The 22,183-nt window shown below is 40.3% G+C and overlaps 2 protein-coding genes across 7 annotated transcripts in view; both read left to right on the top strand.

Annotated features, from left to right (window-relative positions):
* Nucleotides 1–12,245, top strand: part of TDP1 (tyrosyl-DNA phosphodiesterase 1) — a 45,759-nt gene extending 33,514 nt beyond the window's left edge. For all 5 annotated transcript variants that reach the window (XM_058829429.1, XM_058829430.1, XM_058829427.1 and 2 more), the window contains exons 15-16: nucleotides 967–1,081; nucleotides 11,762–12,245. In XM_058829429.1, the coding sequence (XP_058685412.1) occupies nucleotides 967–1,081; nucleotides 11,762–11,835 (189 nt within the window). In that variant the 3' untranslated portion in view covers nucleotides 11,836–12,245. The remainder of the gene's footprint in view (nucleotides 1–966; nucleotides 1,082–11,761) is intronic.
* Nucleotides 12,246–16,750: 4,505 nt separating this feature from the next.
* KCNK13 (potassium two pore domain channel subfamily K member 13) overlaps nucleotides 16,751–22,183 on the top strand; it is a 57,704-nt gene continuing 52,271 nt past the window's right edge. For both annotated transcript variants that reach the window (XM_058829716.1, XM_058829715.1), the window contains exon 1: nucleotides 16,751–17,243. In XM_058829716.1, coding sequence (XP_058685699.1) covers nucleotides 16,904–17,243 — 340 coding nt within the window. In that variant the 5' untranslated portion in view covers nucleotides 16,751–16,903. The remainder of the gene's footprint in view (nucleotides 17,244–22,183) is intronic.

The raw sequence follows: 22,183 nt of genomic DNA on the forward strand, positions 1-22,183 counted from the left end.
CCTGCTACTAATGGAAGATGTCCCTGCCCAGTGTACAGGGATTGAACTAGATGACCTTTGAAGATCCATTCCAACTCAAACTATTCTATGATTTTTAGAAAGAAAAATAGTTGTTAGTACTATCTTATAAATAAACAAAAAATCTTGATAACCTTTACATTTCTAGTCTGTTCTAATCAAACTCTATTTGATTGACGGTAAGTTATTTGAAATCTCAGAACTAAGAGATTTTGCTTTTGTCTAACTCTCTACAGTTTGGATCCAATTCCTCTGGAGAAGTAGCTAAGCAATACCATCTGCCCAAGTTACTTGAATTGCTTTAAATCTCTCTGCCTTTGTACTGTATTGCATTTTTTCTTTTTGTAGTCCTTAACCTTGTTTGACAGTAATGCTGTCATTCTAATATAAGTGTTGTCTTTGAAGTTTTTGTGCAAGCAGTTTCAAATCTTCATCAATTTTTTTTGTATCTGTGAATGATGTTACCCAAGATGTCTGAAAAGCACAGATTTGAAGACTTGCTTCTATAACACAGTGATTTCTAGTGTAGTCCGTGAAACATACTGAGCATCTAATTAATGTGGTCAGAATGAAACTAAGCAGCAAAGAGAAATTTTTATAAGCTTTTCACTTCAGTTAAATATTAAACACTGAAGGAATTCACCTAGTGAACATGAAAATACATTGGTATATGTGTAAGGGCATGAGAAGGCAGAATATATCCAATATGGACCCACATGTGAGGCCAAGCCAATGGATGCAATAAAAAGAGAAAAGCTGAAATAGTAGAAGTAAGAGAAGGTGAGTTTTTAAGACATGAAGGTGCTTCATGAAGTATCTAATCTCAGTAAAGGAGGCAAAAAGTTTTGTTCATTAAAATAGCTCACCGAGAAAGCATCTATTGTAGATTAAGTTTGTCTTTTTCCTCAGAAACTAATAAATCTTCTGTATTTTTCCCTTCTTTCATAGGGATTGGACAAAGGTTACTTTCATGTAGGACAGAAAAAGCTGGCAGAAGGGAAAGATTCAGCAGCATATTTTCCTGTACCTTATGACTTGCCACCAGAACAGTATGGAAGCAAAGGTAAGGTGTAACTTTGGAAGAAAAATACATTCTACATGAAGCAAGCTAATTGAGTAACTCTGAGTCAGTTAAATACTGCTGTGTTCCAAAGATTTATTTTAACATTTTCGTGATGTGATTGTATGTGATTTGGTATCAGTTCTATGTTCTGCTTGTGACTTCAAACAAAGCAACTATAAGGTTCTTTATTCTAATATTTTTCTTTATTATTTAAGTTTTGGATCAGTAACTTCAATGCTAGTTTTTATTCCTCTTTTGTGATTCATTTATGCATTAAGAAAATAGATACTCTTTGTGGAATCAAAATGTTTTTTCGCAGAACTAATAGGGGAGGGAGTGTTGAAAAGGGAATATTTGGAAGAGAGCAGTCATGAGCTAAAAACAGCCCTCTGGAAGTGGAATGTGAAACAAATACTCTAGTGGAAATGTGAAAGAATTGCTGTAAATCAGAAGGAAAAGTGGTTTTGCTCCATTCTGTGTTTCATAGGTTATATTTCATAATACTTGAAGAGGTATACAAAATCTCAGCTGTCTCAGCTTCTGAGATTGTCTCTAGAACATGCAAATCAGGAAAGTGATAAGTGAGTGTGGCTGTGGGGTGATGGCTGAAAAATATAAAAATATAGAGGATAACATTGATGTGCAACCTGCAATATTTGGGAAGAGGAAATTTTTATCTTTTTGTCCTTAAAGCTAATGTCAAAAGATTGTAACTAACTTCCTTTTTGAGAAGCCCTGATCTAAGAAAGACAGCATCTAGAACAGAGCTTGAACTAGGAGTAACACAGATCGTTTAAGGAAACTAAAATATTTCAATAAATCTTTGAACTAATGAATGATATGGGGAGAAAGAACATATAAAAACTTAGAAGTTCAATAGACTTTATAGTAGAGTCTTACATAGTAAATAAAAGTGAAGGCATAGGGTGATTGAAGCTCTGCTGTAGGATCAGACTGTGAGCTTGATGCTTCTTCCTGTAGTTGAAGTAAGATGGTTTCACCAGCATATTCTACATTAGGTGACCTATAGTAAACACCAGCCATGAGGCTTCCTCTGTTGGCTTGAGCTCTGTTTTTTTACCTGTACACTTTCACTCATCACTGCTTTTCAAACACAACTCTGTGCAGTTGATCCACATTTTTCTATATGTTGGAAAGCCTCCCATCTTCCTTCCTTCTGGACAGTTTGTAGCTATTGATTGATGTATCATGTGATACAGGCCACCGAGTCTCAATGATACTGATTAAATCTTTCTAGCTGTACAGTGGCTCCTAGCTCCTTTTTGCTATCCATGCAGCGTGCATTGGTGTAAAGCCATGACAGCTAGGCTGTTGTTTTTTAGAGGAACAGGCCCTAAGTGCTTTGCAGCATTTCACAGGTATTTTCCTGTTGGTTCCTAATGCAGCAGCAGCAGCAGCCCTTGGCTCCTATGTGTTGCTCAAAACTCCATCTTCTTCTGCTACTACATCTAGACTAAAGCCCTTACTTGAATTTCTGGCCAGCTTTTTGTCAAAGAGGCACATGACCCACTTACACAGGTGAATCTCTTCAGCTTCTAACAAGCCTGGCTTCTCACCATTAGACCCATGGTCATACAAGTCCACACCTTAAATACAACTACACTGTCAGGCATTTACCTCCTCAGTATTATGCATGTTCTGTAGCTTCTGAAAGGATGGATTGTTCTGCTCCAAGAGCTTACTACTTACCTAAAAGACCTCTTAAGTGGTTTCAGTTTTCCCAGAGAAAAATACTGGTCCAATATAGAAATGATAATGCAAACTCTTCTGCTGTTTGATTCAGTATAAAACACACTGGCTGACTACTGTTACTGTCATGTCAGGGAGTGGAGGCAGGGATTGTGCTGGGCTTATGAGCTAAGGACAGAGTAGGAATATACTACAGCTACATCAACTGGCTGTTGTGCTCTGGGATATGTATGCACTGTCTGCTTGTTAACCAGTGCTCAAACTGATGGGTTTAGGAAGACTTTTCTGAGAGGTCATACTTAAAATTTTGGAGATTTTAAAACAAAGATTAACAGAATCCATGTGTGTTCTCAAATATTTCATATACTGTCTTCCTTTTGCATAAATGTACTTGTATAGTTGATATTGTCCTTGGTTTAATTCCAACATTTAGCCTGTTTTGTCAGTGAATTTTATGCATATTTTAACTAAATGTAAAGATTTTTTTCCAAATAAGTTTTTTCACTTTTTGCATGGAAAACTTACTTCTCTAGAGAACCGGTTTGACTTTCTCTGGTGATATGCACAGAATTCAGGTTGTCTAGGCTTTGGCAGTGGAAATGAAGTCAGATGCCCATGCTGTTTCATATATCTTTCCTGAATATTCTGTTTCAGTTTGTCAGCCTCCTGGTGGAAAAGATGTTGAAAGAATTCCCATGTTGAGGGATGGACTCATAAAATAATCTGTCCTTAACAATACAGTTGTCAACTCCCAAACTCTCTGGAGTGTGATATAAATAGATTTATTTTAATAAAATCTTGAGAAGCAAAAATGCAAGTAATTATCCTTTCCCCAAAGAAACCATATTGACTGATCCTTATAATTGAAGGAGAAAAGGCTCTGGGGGATTTTCCATGAGCTCAGATTCTCTAACCATGGGAAAACAAAGTACGCTTTCATATAATCAGAAAAATCCTGTTAGGGGCAGGAGGAAGGAGTAGTGGGCAGAATAGTAAAGAGATGGTCAGGAGTAGGGCCATGCATTTGTCATAAAGTTCTACTTGGAAGATTCCAAAATTTAAAAAAATATACTGTTTTTTCCTGTACTTGTACAAATTTTAATAATGGATCAGATATGCTTAGAGGATTCTATTATTATATAATGTAACAAAATGAAAGAGAAGTGGTTTCCTCATTTGTGGAAATAATTTAATTGCAGAGATTCTTTGTCATTCTGTCACAAAGGCTTTCTGTCATACTGATTGCTTTTTATCATATTGAAAAGGACTTCAGCATGAAAATGGTTACCGTGAAATAAAGGCATATTGAAAAGTAATAAAATAGATCTCAGGACGTACGATTATAAACTTAGCAGTAAATGATGTAAGTAACTTTTCTTAGCCATAATAATTCATGAGGTTGATCCACAACCTTTTAAAGTCATTAAGTTCAATAGTAATAAAATAATTTGGCCTCTGTCCTACTTTTCTTGCACCAATATAACAGGGAGAAAAAAGATTAAAAGGTCTTATCCTACCTTGCCTGCTTTGCCTCATTATTCAGTGGGTTTCATTCTAAAACTCAAAACAGAAAAATAGGATCACTTGGAGAAAAAGCCATAAAAATTTTCTTCCTGGTTTTCTTCCAAAGATTTCTAAGGAGTGTAAGTTGAGATCATTGAGATAGATAACTTACTGGATTTGTATTGGTTTTCTCTCCTAGAGATGGATTGTCCCTCACTGAAACACAGTCATTGGCTTACCTGCACTCACTGAAGGGCTCATTGGTGTTAAGATGTCACCAGTAGGGAAGTTATAATATGATGCATATTTAGAATTCTGCCATTACTTTCATTTAGTTTCCATCTGTGTTTCAGACTTACACGGAGACATATTGTACAATACGTGAACAGGTAAACTCTACCTACTTCTGCCAGCCCGAGTTATTTGATATCCCTGAAGCAGATGAAGAGTAGAATTTACCTGAGTCTCAAACCAGAGCTGGTAGTAGTATAGGAACCTGAAGTTCCAGTGGGGAGTTTGTAAGATTTAATCTGTGAGAGAAATAAAACCAGAAATATTTTAAGTAGCTTATTTTTACTACATAGGATGATTAAAAAAAAAATCAAGCTACCCACAAACACTATAATGCTTAGAAAAGTATGTTTGGACCTAAAAATAGCTAGAAAATGATTATATAATCAGTTAGCTCAATGAATAGTGAATCTATGGCTTGTATGTATTGTAAAATACATTATTGTAGTATAGTGCACTATTTTGGGCTTCATTTGGTGTTTTTCCTAGTGAGTTTCTAGTTATAGATAAGTGATGAGATTTATGTTTAATTGGCTTGCCCCTTTGTTACGGAGACTTCAGCAAGTGAAACATTTTTCTGCATTATTATTCTGTCAGATTTTAGATTTATTATCAGGTAATAATCTAAAATCATGTAATCAGGTGTACTTGTTGCAGAACTTTTAAGTGCTATTGAAAAGGGGATGAACTAAAAATATATCTATCAGCAGTTCTTTGAGCTATGACTGGGTTATAAGCAGGAATTTATAAAAGGTTTTTCTGAGCTCTTAGTTAAAAATGCTCTGAAACTTCTTAAACCCTCTAGAAGAGAACCCTATAAAATAGTGGGGTTAATGAGTTCTAATAATCAAGTTGTTTCTCATTTAATTTTCTCTTAAGTGTATATATATTGAGATCAAAGAAAGAAATTATTAGTTGATTAGTAGTATATAGAACATAAATGTGTATGCAAGAAAATAAGACAGGTTCCAGCTCAGTTGAGATCAATCTAGAGTGAAGCTATATATTAGTCTAATTTATAAATTAGTCTTTGTACATGCTAATTACATGAATTACCTTAGTTGTTTTGCCCTTCATCGAAGATTTCTTTTCTGAACAATTCCCAAAACTTATAAAAATGTATTAAGATGCATTTCATTATGTTCCTGTGGGAAAATCTATTTTACCCTTGGTAACTGGGGGCTAAAGCTGTCAAATCTCATGCTGGAAAAATGGTGAGGAGGCTGGAAAAAATGGTGGGGAAATGAGATGAAAATTATCTTTAATACAAGTTCAGGCATTGTGCAGAAATTGACAGTCCACTTAATTCATTAGTTCTCTAGCTGAAGTTTTCAACCTCTGACAGCTGCGATTTCGTTAAGGATGCATATAAGGATCTTTAACATTGCTCACAAGAACAGCTCGCTCTCCCTTGTGAAGGGCCCTGCTCACTGTTCAATGTTCCATTGCCACACTTACATGGAAAAGCAAATTGATCTTCTTCTTGTAACTTTGGATATTCAGTGCTTGTTATTTTGTCTGATTTTCAATGAGTGGGAATTGGGAGTATGGTGAAATTACATTTGGTAAATATTTATAATGAGTTCAGGAAACTATAGTAACACTGCATCTCATTTATTACATCTAGTGTGTTGTGCTGGATAAAAGGAAGAAAGACTTTATGGCATATATTTGCCTCCAGCTCTGGTAGGCTGAGGTATTTGTGTTTAACCTGTTACCTAAAGAGTTGAAAGAATTTTCATTTATCCTGCTTTGTTCTAGTGGCACAGTGCTTAAACCTAGGGATCAGTGTTTTGTCCAGCAGAGCTGTAGGAATTCCTTGTTACTCTGAGCTCCCTCACAGGGACCTGCTGTATCCTCAGGAGGTCATACAAGTTCTGCGAAAATGTCACTGTATGTGCTCTCTACCTTTCTCTCGCCTTTATTTCTTGTTCTATGTTCTAGAATGCTCAACTACTTTCTCTGTCAAGTAGTTGACATATTTTTAAAGAAATTAAGATAGAAGACTTCCGGGAAAGTAATATTTCTCAGTAACCACCTTTTTTTTTCTAATTAGTGTTGCATAACTGCTTGAAACCTGTATACTTTCTAGGGTTTGAAAGAACTAGACTAGGAACGTCCTGTTTGAATTTTTAGAGAACTTCAATATGGTGCCTAATATAGTACAAAGTCTAAGAAAATAGCCTTTCTTCTTAGTAGATGACAACTAGAAGCTAGTCCAGTTTCTAGTGATTTTTAATACATTGAACAGAAAATATTTCACTTATTTAACATTCAGAGCAATGATAAATATAAATCAGAGTATGTTTAGAAGTTTAGTTTTCAAATTTTCAAGCAACAAGTTTATACTGTCGTTGTAAATCATAGCCCAGAGTGAGGAAGCCAGAGTTGGAACCGATTTCATTCATCTCAGTTTCGTTCCTTGGCAGAACCAAAAGCATTATTATTTACTGGTAAACCTGCACTTTGAGACTGAAGCTCTCATAATGCAGCTTGACATCAGACACTGCCTCAGAGTACCTCCCAGAGTCCAAGTGTAACATTTGAGTACACTTGTTCTCCCAGCTGCTTATAATGATTGTGAAGAAATGAACATTTTGCATGAGAAGGAACTCAAGTTCCAGAGTCACTATTTAGTTTTGTGTAATGTTGTGATCGGATTGAAGACTTGAAGATGAGAAGGAACCACTTGATTGTCTGATTTGCCACATGATACTTCTTTGAGCTCAAAGCTTATGCTTGGCTAAGGGAGACCTGCTTCAGATTATTAGGTGAGAGCACTCTCATATGATGGCAAATTCACCAGATGGTCGGTATTTTGCTTCAACAGTTGGTCAATTCAAGAATTTTAAAATGCAGTTTGGCTTGGGTATTCTTTTTCAGGGCAGATGTATGATGCCCAGTCTAGTTTTGGAACTTATGTGATTTGAGCCATCTTGTGCAGAGTGCAAGATTTGTAGTTGAAGTCTGAGGAAATTAACAGTATGACATCCTGACAGATCAGACTTAAGTTTGCACAGAGGACTTTTACCTGGGCATTTTTCCTTCAGAATATTTCTTCACAAATGCTTTAAATTACTAGCACAAAGGAGTTATATTATGCATTATATACATTGCTTGCATGTTTCCTGGCTGCAGAGAATAACATGAATATTTTACATCTGGCAGTTTTAAAATAAAGAATAAGATCATTGCTATTCTGATGTGACAAAGGACCTCATTAATTTTTAGTAGACAACATCTGTTGCATGCAACATGTACATTATTAACTCTTTTCACATTGCTGTTTTGAGCAATTGCAGTTGATAATCTCCATTAGCTGAACAGCAGAAGGCCATTTGTGGGCAGCACATCTTTAGGGCAAAGCATTTAAAGAATTAAAAAAAAAAATAATTCTAGTAGCTGACAGTACTACTCAGTATCTAGATAAATAAATCATATAGATACATCGATCTCTTGAAGGCCACTGTAGTTAACCAGCAGATTCAGTCTGTCATAATAAAAAAGACTATCACAAAGCTCAATGTATCAATGATACAAAGATAAATAAAACCTATAGACCAGCAGTACGATTTGAGAGTTCCTTGAAAGGGAAGCTGAAAATTATCTAGTCTGGTATTTGGGAATCATGCACACAATAGCCTGTCTTCCTTAGCAAGATATCATTATAAATAAAATTTCTTTTGTCTTTAATAGTGCTCAGATTTTTATTTTCTTATCAAATCTTTTTAATGAGTACTGTGACGTTGTTGTATAACATTTTTGTTGTATAACAGTATCTTCTCATTGAGCTCCCGTCATCACATCTCGGTTGCAATATTGCTATTATCTCTCTTACCAATACAAGTTGCTTGCTGTAGTTGAGGAATCTCTCTTCATTTGTGATTTAGATATTACACAGTTTACTGACTGAGAAAATCATCTGTTGTGTGGAGGGAACTTGAAACTTCTAATTCACAAGTATATCAAGGGTGTTTTTATAACAATTTGGGGGAGGTTTCAGAAAAGTGCAAAATCTTTTTTTTTTTTTTTTCCCCTCAGCACTTTGAGAAACAAAGTAAATCCAGTGTTTGAAACTGTAGTTCTGGGTTGTGCTTTTTTTTTTCCCAAACTAGTGGTCATTGTCCTGGCCTTCAGAAATTGTCACTTTGTGAATATTCATACAGATCCCACATCTATTCCCCATCTGCCTTTCCTCCTTCTTGAGCTCTTTATGATTTTTGCATTGAGAAGAACAAGATTAGTTCCTTTTCAAATGCCATGCTCATCCAGAGGGAGGAGACAAGAGAGACTGAAGTGTGCGCTTTTTGCAAACATTTAAGGAAGAACTTTCCAGATTCATGCAGCAGGGAGTGAGTTTGCTATGGATATGTAGAATGACTTGAAGAAGTCTGGTTATTTGTAACCTTTCTATATATGTGAATATTTACTGCTTTGAAGCTACCTTTTTCAATTAAGTAGAAGTAAGAATCCAGTCTCTGGGTTTAGAGTCAACCAGGAATTCTCTCATCCAGATCTCCACTCAGTGCAAAAGACACCCATAGGAAGAGGATCACAAAGGTGCTTTCATTATGTTTTATACTTCACTATTCAGTTGCATGTTCCTGGTTTTGACTGTACTGCCATCTGTCATATTTATGAGAACATGAAGGCTTGAGCTGGCCTGCCAGCATGGATTCTTTGAGTGATACTCAGGTGTTACTCAAAAAGAACTTGTCTTGTTCTCCAGAACCTCTGTACCTTTAAGTAAAATGTAATAGTCTATTCAGTTGTGAGAGAATGTTCAAAAATCTGAATATAACTGAAATAGTGCTCCACCTGAGCTTTCATGTAGTGTTTAAGTAGCAGTAGGATTGGAATGGCCCTATTTATTTTACTGATTGCTGAGTCTACTGCTAGAGTTCTGCTGGTTGTAAATGAGGCGAGAGTGAAGCTGTGGTACTGGCCTGGCAGATAACACTAACTCCAGTGAGGTGCAGTTGAGACAAAGTTGGCATATCAGAAATGAAGCACTGATCTTGAAATGTGTGGAAGGTAAGTATGTAAAGGACACTTTAAAAATTATTTAATGGGGCTTTTGTTTCCTCCCCCCTGAGAAGATCAAAGGAATTAACTTTGAGAAGCTTGGCAGTCATTTTCATGTGCAACAACAAGCAGCTACCGTCATATGGTACATGTACACAGTCGTTGTCTTTGTCTTGCTGATACAGATCCTGTTAAAAGTGATGAATAATTTTAAATTGAACCTGACATTTTATAAATAACTGAATTATAATTTGTATCAGTAGTAGTTCTACACATGACTTACTGTAATACTGTCAGCTGTACTATAAAATTAACAGTATCCCATTAATGGAACAAAGTTCAAATACAATAGTCCAAAGTACAATAATAGCTACCTTGAGCAAATTTTATTTAGATAGCTACAATTAGAAAGAACTAAATTAGATATTGAGGCCTCTCAGCATGCTTTAAGGGGGTGACTGAAGTTATTTCTGTACATCTTAAGTTTTGCCCGCATGTTTTGCTGAATTAAGCAGAGTAACTGCCAGATGGTAGGGAAGTAGGGAAGATGGATAGGTCTAAGCTGCATAATGTAGTCTTGAGTGACAGATTCCAGTGCTTGAGTGGGATTGGATTTATTCTGATGTCACAGATAGAGGTCAGTGTTCAAATCTGAATGTATTTTTGAAATCCTCAGTGCTTTTCCCAACGTTTGCTTTATTCTGTACCCATTTTTTTTAACTGTTAATGCTTACTATCTGGTAAGGAATTCACCTAAAATACAAAAAGTACACATGGGTCTCCAGCAGGGGACTGATAAAACAAACTTAGGGAAATAATGGTGCTACTTTTTTTTTCTTTTTAAGAGATGACTTAAACTCTAGATATCTTGCAGTTGAGCCAGAAAGTTAAGTGCTGCCGTTTCTTCTGGTTTCTGATGCCTTTTATTTTTTATATGCTTTGAAATCAGCTGTCCACTCTAACAAAAAATGAGCCAACTACCCAACTGCTCTCTTCCTTCTGTAAACAGACACATCTTAGAACATTTGCATAGCTGGGATATGTTTTACTGCAATGTACAGAACTGCAGTATGAGAATTAAGGACACGCTAGAAGCGAGTAATGAGTACTTAGCAGCAACGGTCCCTCTGCCCCACGTTTAATTGCTGTGGTACTTGTCACAGTGTGCTGTTGTGTAATTTATATAACCTTTCATTTTCTTTCTTACTCTCCTTGCTACAGTTGTTCTCACTTCCTGTATTGTCAGAGTTGTCATTGGATCCTGTAAATTTAATATTGGATAAAAGTAACCTCAATCAGTAGCTATTCCTGTCATCCTTGGTACAATTTAGTTTAATCTATATATATATTACAGATCAATGTCACTGTATTCCTTCAGGGCTCATTTTCTACATGGAGAAAGAAGCAGGCTAGATTTATATCAATTTCTTAATTGAGAAAACTCATTGAAAAAACGGTTAAAGGAATTTTCACCTTTTCAGTAGGAGTAGCCTGCAAGAAGTAGAATAATACCTTGGATTCATAGAACAGATTCATTTCTGCCACATGTAGGTAGGAGGAAGAGCACAGAGCAGGTTGCAGCGCTAGCAGCTAACTCCTGGTGTGTTGCCTTTCCTCTTCCCCAAGATTGGAAAGAGCTTCTGTATTCTGAGAAGTGGGAGGGAGCTGTGGTGCAAACCTGTTGCTCATCTGAAGGTGTAACATTTGAAGAACTGAGGTGTCTTTCTTAAGTACTGAATTCTTACTGTCTCTGTGGAAAATATTAATATGTTACAGTGCTTATTTATAATTCCATTGAGTTAAGAGAGATGCAGCACAAAACTTGCTGGCACTAGACAAACCAAATTTGGCTGCATTACTGTACTTGTGTATTGTCTGAAATGCAATTCTTATACAGCTGGTGAGCATGTTGGGTTATAACTATATTTAAAATATCTGGGGGGAAAGCAAAGCCTTTTGAAAACTCTGTATCTTACAGTTAAAAAAAAATTGAACAAAAATTTCCACTAAACTGAAATTGTACATAATATTATCTGAAAATCAGTGGGAATTTTGACTTTGTGCTTCTTCCAAAGGAAAAAGAGGAAGAGAACCAAATTTTGCATTTGATAAATTAATTTGTCATGAGTATGTTTTTGTTTTGATTTACAGATCAGCCGTGGATTTGGAATATTCCTCATACTGATGCCCCTGATACACATGGAAATATGTGGGTTCCATCATAAATATTTCCAGTACTCTGTGATGTTCCACTTGCTGACACTGAGCCTGCCATGCTACTTGCAAAAACTCCTTGTTTCTGTTCTGTAAGCTGTAATGTCTGCTATATTGGCTAATTTGTAGTTGAAACATTAAAATGTTAATAAGGGAGAGATTCTCGGAGAATCTATAACCATATTATTACAAGTGCACCTGCTTTTTTGAATACCTTTTTATATGCTTTTTCTTTACTGTGGTTCCTAATATGGTTTTCAAGATGAGAACTGTTCTCAGAGAGTCTCTCTGCATTTTTAGTTGTAATTAATTTAAAAATTACTGTTCTGTGAGACTGTCAGTTCTTCCAGTAACTTCTTCCAGTTATTCCAGTAATTGGAATAAAAGTTGTTATATGTAAAATTCAAATAAAAATAAAGGCAATCTTGTTAATATATCCTTTGTTCTGTCTTCTAAATGTGTACATTTCAGATTGGGTTCGGACTTGTATCTTGCAAGTCTACTACCAGGTGTTCTGTAAAATCAGTGGCATTCTATTAATGGAACACATTACTTGTATCAAAAATAGTGTGGCCAGCAGGACCAGGGCAGTGATTGTTCCCCCATACTCAGCACTTGTGAAGCCACACCTTGAGTGCTGTGTCCAGCTTTGGGCCCCTCACGACAAGAAAGACATTGAGGGGCTGGAACATGTCCTGAGTAGGGCAGTGGATGGAGCTGGTGGAGGGTCTGGAGCACAAGTTGTCTGAGGAGTAACTGGAAGAGCTAGGAATGTTTAGTATGGAGAAAAGGAGTCTCAATAGAGATCTTACTGCTCTCTACAATTACCAGCAAGGAGATTGTAGCCAGGTGGGAATCAGCCTCTTCTCCCAGGTAACAAGTGAGGGGACAAGAGGAGCTTTAAGTTTCACCAGGGAAGGTTTAGATTGGATATTAGGGAAAAATTCTTTGCTGAGGGTTGACAGGCATTGGAACAGACTGCCCAGGGATGTGGTGGATGTATTAAAAGATGTGTGGATGTAACACTTAGTGATATGGGTAGACTTGGTAATATTTGGACTAAATTATCTTAAATCACAGAATCACTAGGTTGGAAGAGACCTTCAAGATCATTGAGTCCAACCCATGCCCTAACACCTCAACTAAACCATGGCACCGAGTGCCACATCCAGTTTTTTTTAAAATGCATCCAGTGTTGGTGACTCCACCACCTCCCTGGGCAGACCATTCCAGTACGTTATCACTCTTTCTGTAAAAAACTTTCTCCTAACATCCAACTTATATTTCCCTTGGCACAGCTTAAGACTCGTTAAGCTTGTGTCCTCTCACTCTGTCAGTTGCTGACTGGAGAAACAGACCAACCCCCCACCTGACTACAACCACTTTTCAGGAAGTTGTAGAGAGTGACAAGATCACCTCTGAGTCTCCTTTTCTCCAGGCTAAACAACCCCAGCTCCTTTAGCTGTTCCTGACAGGGCTTGCGTGCCAAGCCCCTCACCAGCCTTGTTGCCCTCTGCGTGCACTCAAGCGTCTCAACATCCTTCCTAAACTGAGGGACCCAGAACTGGAGACAGTAAATACTTCTATGATTCCCTACTTCACATTCAGAAGGATTCTCTCAAAGCTGCAATCTCTTTGAAACTCCTAGCAAAGCAATAGGGATGTTGAAAAGTTTAGCCTACTCTAGATGCCCAGTTTCACATCTTCATGAAGTTTTGTATTTTTTTTTTTTCAAATTAGTTTGTTAGTGTCAAGGAAATTATCTTCCTCAATTATGTTTCTGAGAAATTTTTGTTCACTATCAAAGGTAATGGAGGGCTGGTTTATTTGCTTCTCTGTCAGAATATTTCATTATGCATAAAATTGGCTCAGGAGTACATTGCTGCCATTCCATAGCTTCACCAAAGGAAAGCAGTGAGTTTTGGTTAAGTGTACCAGCTCACCACTTCCAAAGGAGACCTTTAATTAGAAAGTACTGACACTGTCAATGAGAGTAACTAAACCTCTGCATGAGTCTTCCAAGTAATTTGATGATGCATTAATAATAATTCTACTCTGACCAGACACTTACTAGTAATCATTATTGGGGTATTCAGTGATAGTACTGTTAGCTTTCTTAATTACAGGGTTGTTAGTCAATATTATCAACAGAAATGGTAAATGTATTGATTTTTCTTTCCTATTATTTTACAATTGTGCTAAGCCTCACTGCCACCAATCTGTTGTCACTAAATGCCTGCACACACAGACACTAGGGAGCTGTGTGCTGAGAGGCAGGGAAAACAGCATGTTTTCTGATAGTGAGGAACAAGTGACTGTACTGAGGGTAATGGCATTGTGCTCAGAGCTCAGGCTCACAAGATGTTCACTTTGATTTGGGGTTAATTTAAATGTCAGCAGCACGTTTAACCACTTTTTTTTTACCTGAAACTAAACATTACTTTTTTTTTTTTTTTTTTTTTTTTCCCTTATGCCAGTGAACCTGCATTTCTTTATTCCACCTTGCTTAAATGTTATGGATGGCTGACTGATTACTCTTTGTGCTCTCCATATACTCCAGTTTTTCCAGCTATCTACCCAAGAGCAACGGGAACGGTGACCTGTTTTACAAGGAAGTATTCTTTAGAATAAGCTGTATTTTCATTTTCTTTTTCAATATTCCAGTCAATATCAAGTTGCTCTTGTTCTATCCTTTAACAGGGACCACATCCTTAAAAAGCCACCTTCTGAAGAGATTATTAAATCCCTGGCCAAGATCAAAGTTGACAAATTAAGGGAATTTGCAATTTTTGATGATCAATGACAGTAGTACATGTGTCTTTAAAAACTGTGCCAGATGATCTTACCTGCATTAATGCAGGTATTAATTTTAATTAATATTGATTATTAATTAATCAATAGCTACCTCTGTGCCCAAGACAAACACAAAAATGACTATTCCATGCTAACAAAATCATATGTAAATAAGGAGGAACTCAATAACCTTGAATAATTTGCCTTGGATATTCCTTTGAATGTTTTTATTGTTGTTCATATTTCTTTGGGCGATCACATTGATGTCATGGTTGCAAGCAGCTAAGGGCTCTTTTTCCCACTGTGCTAATCCAAGTCACCCTTGAACAGGTTTGATGGATGGAGCCATTGGTGTGGACAGAGGATGCTCACTCAATTCTGCTGCCTTTGCTGGTTGAGAGTGCATTGACTGAGTTCTGTCTTCCTTCTGACTGATGAAGACTGACAAAGCAGGGAAGTATAGGTTGGGGGTTGGGGTTTTTTTTTTCCTCTAACAGGAACTGCCAATAATTTTAAAGATACACCAGCATGTTTTTATGGAAGCATGTGGTTACCTTTAGCACTTGGCACAGTCTGGTTAGTTTGGCTGGCATCTCATCTTTCTGTTTTTGGCTATTTAATGTCTTCCAGTATTGCTGCTGATTTTAATTTCCATGCTAAAGTCTATGCTAAAGACTAATTAAGAGGGAATAAAAACCTGCAGCATGATGTATCACCTATGAATAACAACAAATAGGAGAAGATTAAACATGACTTCCATTCTTCCCTGGCTGCTGGTTTACTGTGCAACATAAGAAAATGACTTATTTTTCCCTGGGCCTACTGTCCTAGCAGTTGTTGCCACACAGGTGGTGATCCTTTCTGAGACGCTGGCATTGAAACTGCCATGGTGCACCCTTGGTGCTCAGACCTCAGAATGAGACAATCATTGGCTCTTACACGGAGTGTACAGTTTTCTGCCATTAAGGGAGACTTCTAAGATCTTAGTGTTCATTCCCATTGCATTTTGACTGCAACACAAGTACTAGAAAATTGGGGGGGGGGGGGGAGGGGGGAAGGGAAGTGGATGTTATAGTTCGTTAACTTGCTTTCTAAAAAACTATGTATGTAGGTTGTCCTTCCCTGGAAAGAATGTGCTTGTATACTATTATGTTTAGCACGCCTGAATTCCAGCTCCCAAATATTTCATAATTGAATTCCATAGAATTCAGCACTGTAGCAGCTACCAGATGTTGCTGAGTTTAGCTTTTCCTTCTTATAGTGAGATTGATATTTCCAGAAGATTTGGATCAAGAGCTCTGCTCTTTGAACCTGCAAATAACGCATTTGAAAACCACATTGCAGCTGGAGAGGCTCCTTCTGTCTCCCCTACACAATTTCCCTTCTACTACCATGCGTTTGAGGAAAGAGATGTAACATCTTGTCGGGAAGGCGGTGGGTAACCAGACCTGTGGAGAAGGAGGTGCCCTCTTTTGGCAAAGGGCGCTCATTTTTATGGCTTTGATGGGGAGGCGTATCATCGACTGAGGGGTTTCATGCCCGATCTCTCTAAGAGGCCCCGTTGCCTCGGGCGCTCCTCGGCCCCACAGCCCGGGGCGGGTACCTGAGGGCGGGAAGGGGGACGGCCCCCGCCCCTCTGAGGGCTGGAGGCCGCGGGGCAGCCGCCCTCTGCCAGCCCGCCCTGCCCGCGGCCAGCGCTGCGCTTCGGGGGCGGCCGCCGCGCCTCTGCTGAGGGGAGCTGCCCCCGGGGGCGCGGCCTGCCCGGCCCGGCCCGCGGCTCCCCGAGGCCATGGTGCGGACAGCCCGGCGGACCGGGCGGCGGAGCCCGCGGCAAAGGGGGAGGGCGGGGGCGAGCGTCCGCCGGTCCCGCCTCGCCCCCCCCGGCAGGCAGGAGGCGCCTGGCGGTGCCTGTCCCTGCGCCCCGCTCCGACGTGCTCGGGGCGGGGGCAGGAAGGGGATATGAAACTGGCGAGGACGGGAGCCCCGCGCGGCGGGCGCAGGGGCTGAGGGGCTCTGCCAGACGGGACGGGCCGAGCGGGTTCCCTCGCCCACAGGATGCTCGGCAGCCCGAAGCGCGTCCGCCGCGGGGCCGTGCCGGGGCCGCGCCCTGCCCCCGGGCAGGTGCCGGCCGGTTCCCGGGAGCGCCGCTCGCCGCCGCCGGGCTCCGCGGCGCCCTGAGCCCCGCGGCCCCGCGTACGGCTGGCGGGCGGCGCCGTGATGCCCGGCGGCGGCAGCAGGGCCCCGACGTAGCGTGGCGGCGCGGCAGCCCGGTCCCGCGGGCGGAGGATGGCGTGTCGCGGCGCCTGCTGCTGCTCCAGCGCGGGTCGCCTCAACGCGGACAACGCGCGGTTCCTCCTGCTGGCGGTGCTGATCGTGCTGTACATGCTGTGCGGCGCCGCCGTCTTCTCGGCCATCGAGCTGCCCACGGAGCGGGAGGCTAAGGAGCGCTGGGAGGAACGCCTGGAGAACTTCACCCGGCGCCACAACCTCAGCCGTGCCGAGCTCCGGCACTTCCTCCGGGAATACGAGGAGGCGAGCGTGGCCGGCATCCGTGTCGATGACATCCGACCCCGATGGGATTTCACCGGCGCTTTCTACTTCGTGGGCACCGTCGTTTCTACTATCGGTGAGCGGCGGGACGGCGGGCACAGGGGCGGCGGCGGGGCCCGGGCTAGGGGCTCGGGTATGGGTCGTTCCTCTCCTCCCCGCGGGCTCACAGAGGGCTCCTGTCGGTGCCCGGGCATGGTCCTGTCTCTTCGCTGCTGCTTTTTTTTTGCTTTCTCCGTGTCAAAGAGCCGCTGCCGCGGGCGCGCCTCTCGCGGGAAGCGCTCAGCTCGGGGAGCGCCCCAGAAGCACCGGGCAGCCCGACGGCGCTAGGGGCCGAGCTCCGGGCAGGCAGGGCACTGCACACAAGGATGCTCTTCGCGGGGGTCATTTGCCCGCGCGGATCAACTTGTGCTCGGCATACGGTGGTAGACTTTGTGAGAGATCAGTCACATCCAAAGCCAAAAGCTTTAAACGATCCCGTATGTCTTTAAATTATGGGAAATGTTGTAGAAAATCTTAGATCTGGCGGTTTCATAGGCTGTACGCTCAGAAGGGCCCTTTCTGAGGATCGTCTGGTCCTAGCAAGAACAATTAAATAGATTTTGTGTTGTCCAGCTGCGAAGTGTACAACTTGGAAAAGATTGGGTTTCAAACCACTCGGCATTTGGCTCCTTCAGGCTTTTCAAGGCAGAGCCATCAAGTCGGTGGGCACAGCTTATTTCACTTGTGAGTAAACCCAAGTTTATTCAGGCTGAAGGAGCCTTCAGGGGAAGGTGATACTGAATAGAAATTCCAAGCAGGCTGACAGGTGTACATTAAGATGAAAAGGGATAGCACCAGGAACTGACATAAGCACCCCGGGGAGCCCATGGGTGTCAACAGAAAGGCTTCATTTAGGCATCTGCAGGCAGCTATAAGCCTTGGAGGAAGGGAGCTTTCTTTAGTTAAAGACAGGCAATCTGTATGCAGTTATCACTGTGACAAATGGGATCACTAAATCTTAGTAATGGTATAGCAAATTCACATCAGTCTCTCTCCACGAATGAAATGTACATTGAGGTATGGCTATTTAATTCGGGTTTTTTTTTTTTCTGAAGAAGAGATTAGCGATGTCTTGCTTTATGTGGGATGTATAAGAGTTTGCCCTGTCCTGCAGCACACCCCTCTCTTAAGTTTTGTTAAGTCTGGGGTTATTCTATTGTTAAAAGTGTCATTGGGCTGGTTTTGTATTTCCTCACGGCTTCAAGCCCTGATTTGAGTGGTTTGTGTCCTTAGACTTAAAGTCTTTAAGACCCAAGAACTGTGCTTTAGTGTTCTGCTGAACTGGTAATTTAAAGTAATTTATAACATTGTTAAGCCCGTTTCTGAGGATTGCTGTAGATCGTTTGCCATTATAACATCTCCCTTGAAGTGTGCTTCTTGTACAATCAAAATAAATAAGCAGTTTATGCTAACATTTGCTACAGCCATAAAATTGTAGTAAAAAGATCAGATAGATTGGACCAGATCTCAAGTTCACCTTCTTTGCCTCAATTCCTAGAGGGGGTCAGTTATATGGGACTTTTTTTTCGTGATGTTTTTCCAAGATGCCATTTCAAACCTGCACTGTTGGAGATTCCACAGCTTTAACAAGGAATCCAGCCTTGTGCATTATTACCCTGAGTTTTTCCTGGTGTCAGCAGTTCAGTGACTTACATTATTTTTGTCTAGCCATCCTTTGTACTCAAAGAATGGCCTCTTAGGTACTCAAAGACCATTGTCAAGGTGTCACTTCAGCCTTCTCTCTACTCAGAAAACCACTGTGTTGTAACCCCTTCTGCAGTGATACAGTTACTTCTCACAGGTGTTAACTGATGCCAGTGTTTCTAGAATAATGTAGGTCTTATATAAATAAAACTGTTAAGGAGAGAAGTGTATCTGTGATCCTGTTAACTACAGATGATCACAAACACAAGTATCCACTTATCCACTCACACTTTTTGGCAAGTCCTATGACCTACTGATTTCTGTCGCCCATGTTTTCAAGTTCCCTTAATATTTCTGCAGAAATGTCCTCAAGACTCCATTTTCTTTCAGACTGTGTGTGGTCTGTAGACTTTGGCAGTTTACATCCTGTCCCTTCATTTGACCTGGCATTGCTTTTTTCAGTCTTATCAGTGAGGGCACTTTCTCAGTGTGTTTTATGAATTGTGTCATTCTTTCTTAATCTAGTCAGCGGCATTGCACTCTTTCATCATATCGATGGCATGTCTCTTTTTAAATCTTCTCAGTAGCACTTCTGCTTTGTGGGACTTATTGTGCATTCAAATCCTTTAACTCAGCTTGTGCTGCAGGCTGGGCTCTCCAGGCATTCTCAGGATTGTGCTTAGACCGGGTCTCCTCAGATGTGCTGCTCCAGAGTGTTCTCCTGCAGGCTCTGCAACCACATGCACATTTGTATCAACCACATTGGCATCCTAACAATAGATTTTGTTTTACACCTCTAAAATCAATATTTTGTCTCTCTTCTCAGCCCTTTCCAAATGGTCCATGTCTTTTTTCATGTCCTAGTGCAGTGCCCCAATATTAATGTGTTACTCTAGCTGCAGTCTTGCTAGTTCTGAGGAAAGTAGGAAGGCTTATTTCACATGTTTTTCAGTTTATACTTCTGGTGGCTGTGTACATTCCTACAGCTAAACAAAATTTGGTGTCTTCACCAGTTTTTTAGGAATAGGTGCTTATGACATATTCTTAATATGTAGAAGTTCACCTTCTACACTCAGTACTACATTCTGGTATAGAAGCTTTATATTTAGGAGGTAAGTTGCTGTAAAAACAATAGTTTTATTTATTTTGTAGATTTTATGTCATTTTTTAAAAAATCTTTTGCATAATAGGAATTATTTTGCTACTCTGCCAGAATAAATTTATTTCTTCCACAGTAAATAAGGTGAACCTAGCCATTTTGATTTACTGCTAAAACATCACTCACACATTACTTGTAGTTTCAACTACGTCCTGTACTTTAGCTAGAAAGAAGTACCATCACATATTTCAGAGGAAAGTAGAGAGTTTTGCAGTAACTAAGGGAATAATCTTGTCTTTTTAATTAAGATTTGCCTAAAATGTTTGTCATATGAATTTTGGAACATGGTATCAGTGCATCAAGTCAAGAGGTCAAAATTAAATATAACCAGCCTATTTGCATTTGTCAGGAAAATACAAAGCTAAACAGCTGAATAGTGAAAAATAATTAATTTCTCAGGTTAGTAATTTAAGGGTTTGATCTATAAAAGTGTTTATTCCTATCAGTCCTCAGCCTGTAACCCCTAATCTGGAAGCATCTTTTGTGCAGTGATATCCAGTGTGACCTAGTACTATGGTCTCCTTTGCACTAAGTGGAAACATTAGGAATGAAAGAATGTAACCACAAATAGGTTACATTCCTAATTAGGAGTGCCCAATTAGGAGACAACCTAGACTGTCCAGGAAGTGATCCCAAGGAATTAGATGGTGTCAAGGCCTGTCAATCCCATTAAGGCAGGTTTCCAGCTAATCTACACATGTTTAGTGGGCTCTTCTAAAAGCTCACTTTGCTTTCAATCAACCTTTTGTCACATAATGATAGTGTCCCTTTTGCCTAGAAATCAAGTGGTAGTAGTAATATCTCAGGATGTGAGAGATCAGAGCAACCTCTTTCTCAGTCAGGACTTAAAGTAATTCCTGTGTGTCATCCAAGTGCCCTGCCCACCAGTCTGGGTATTAATTTCAAGGTGGGACTCTTAATGTTCTCTGTTGAAACTATTCCACTTTGCATAGATTAATAAAATATCTGCGGGCCAGAAAATAAAACAAGATATAAGTCCCAATTAACACTTCAATGAATGTTTATGTGTTTTATACAGAGACATACAGCATTAGGAAGGCTCTGGGTGTTCAGCAGCATTAGACTGTAGAGTCACAGTCATCATCAAGTGCTCTGATGTCCAAGGACTACTGTGGTACCTTGGCACAGTAGTGCCTCCAAGAAGTAGGGAGCTGGAATAAAATGTATCTTCTTAAAAACACATAGCATGAAGCAACTTTTCAAACTGACTTATGATATTCCTGCCCTTTTCACAGGCCGCTGGAAGTTGGAGGGGATCTCTGGAGGTTGTCTGGTCCAATCCCCACACTCCAAGCAGGGTCAGTGACAGCCAGCAGCTCAGGGCTGCATCCTTGTTGGAGTTTGGGTATCTCTCTTGGTGGAGACTCCAATCTCTCAGGACAACTTGTGCCAGTGTTTGACCAACTTCACATTAAAAGAGGGTCTTTTTCTCCTATTCAAATGGAATTTTCTGTATTTCAATTTGTACCTGTCTTCTCTGTGTGAACTGTGTGGGCAGTGAGGCGAAGAAGGAAATTATACCATCTTCGCAAAATGAGATATATTTTCTGGATAAATTGTCGAAATTTGCATCTCTCTGGAAAAAGTTGCAGCAAATTGGGCTGAAGGTGTAAAGTTTTGGAACAAGGTGAGAAAATAAATTTGTCAACTGATACATTACCTGAGGCCCAAACGGTAAAATTGCTTGGAGTGAAGGCTGGGATTTTTACCATAGACAGCAATGAACATCCACATGGTGTATTGTACAGAAGGGATAGAAGGAGTCATAGCATCTTCTTTAAGCAGCCTCTCAGAAAGGGTTGCTCATGGAAGTGTTGTTTGCTAATGGGAAAGTCTGTATAGGGTGAAACAACCGCAGTGTCCATGTTACAGCCATGTCATGGAGTGAAGGAAAGAGTTCTGAAAAGTGTTAGAAGGTGCCTGTTTCCTCATTTTCACTGTCAGTGCAGTTCCTGCTAAGTGGAGTTACAGCTGTGCAAAAGAAAAGGGTGTGTGATAATACCCAGCAGACCACCAAGGTCATTAAGCCCAGAGAGCTGGACTACTGCTTGTAGCCTTGAGGTCACCCTGTCTTTCCTGTGTATAGACTGAGCGAAGAGTGGCAGCCACACTAAATGCTCCACCTGTGGCCGTGGCCAAGCTTGCTCCTGGTG

Source organism: Poecile atricapillus, chromosome 1, assembly GCF_030490865.1.
Source record: "Poecile atricapillus isolate bPoeAtr1 chromosome 1, bPoeAtr1.hap1, whole genome shotgun sequence".
Taxonomy (NCBI): domain Eukaryota; kingdom Metazoa; phylum Chordata; class Aves; order Passeriformes; family Paridae; genus Poecile; species Poecile atricapillus.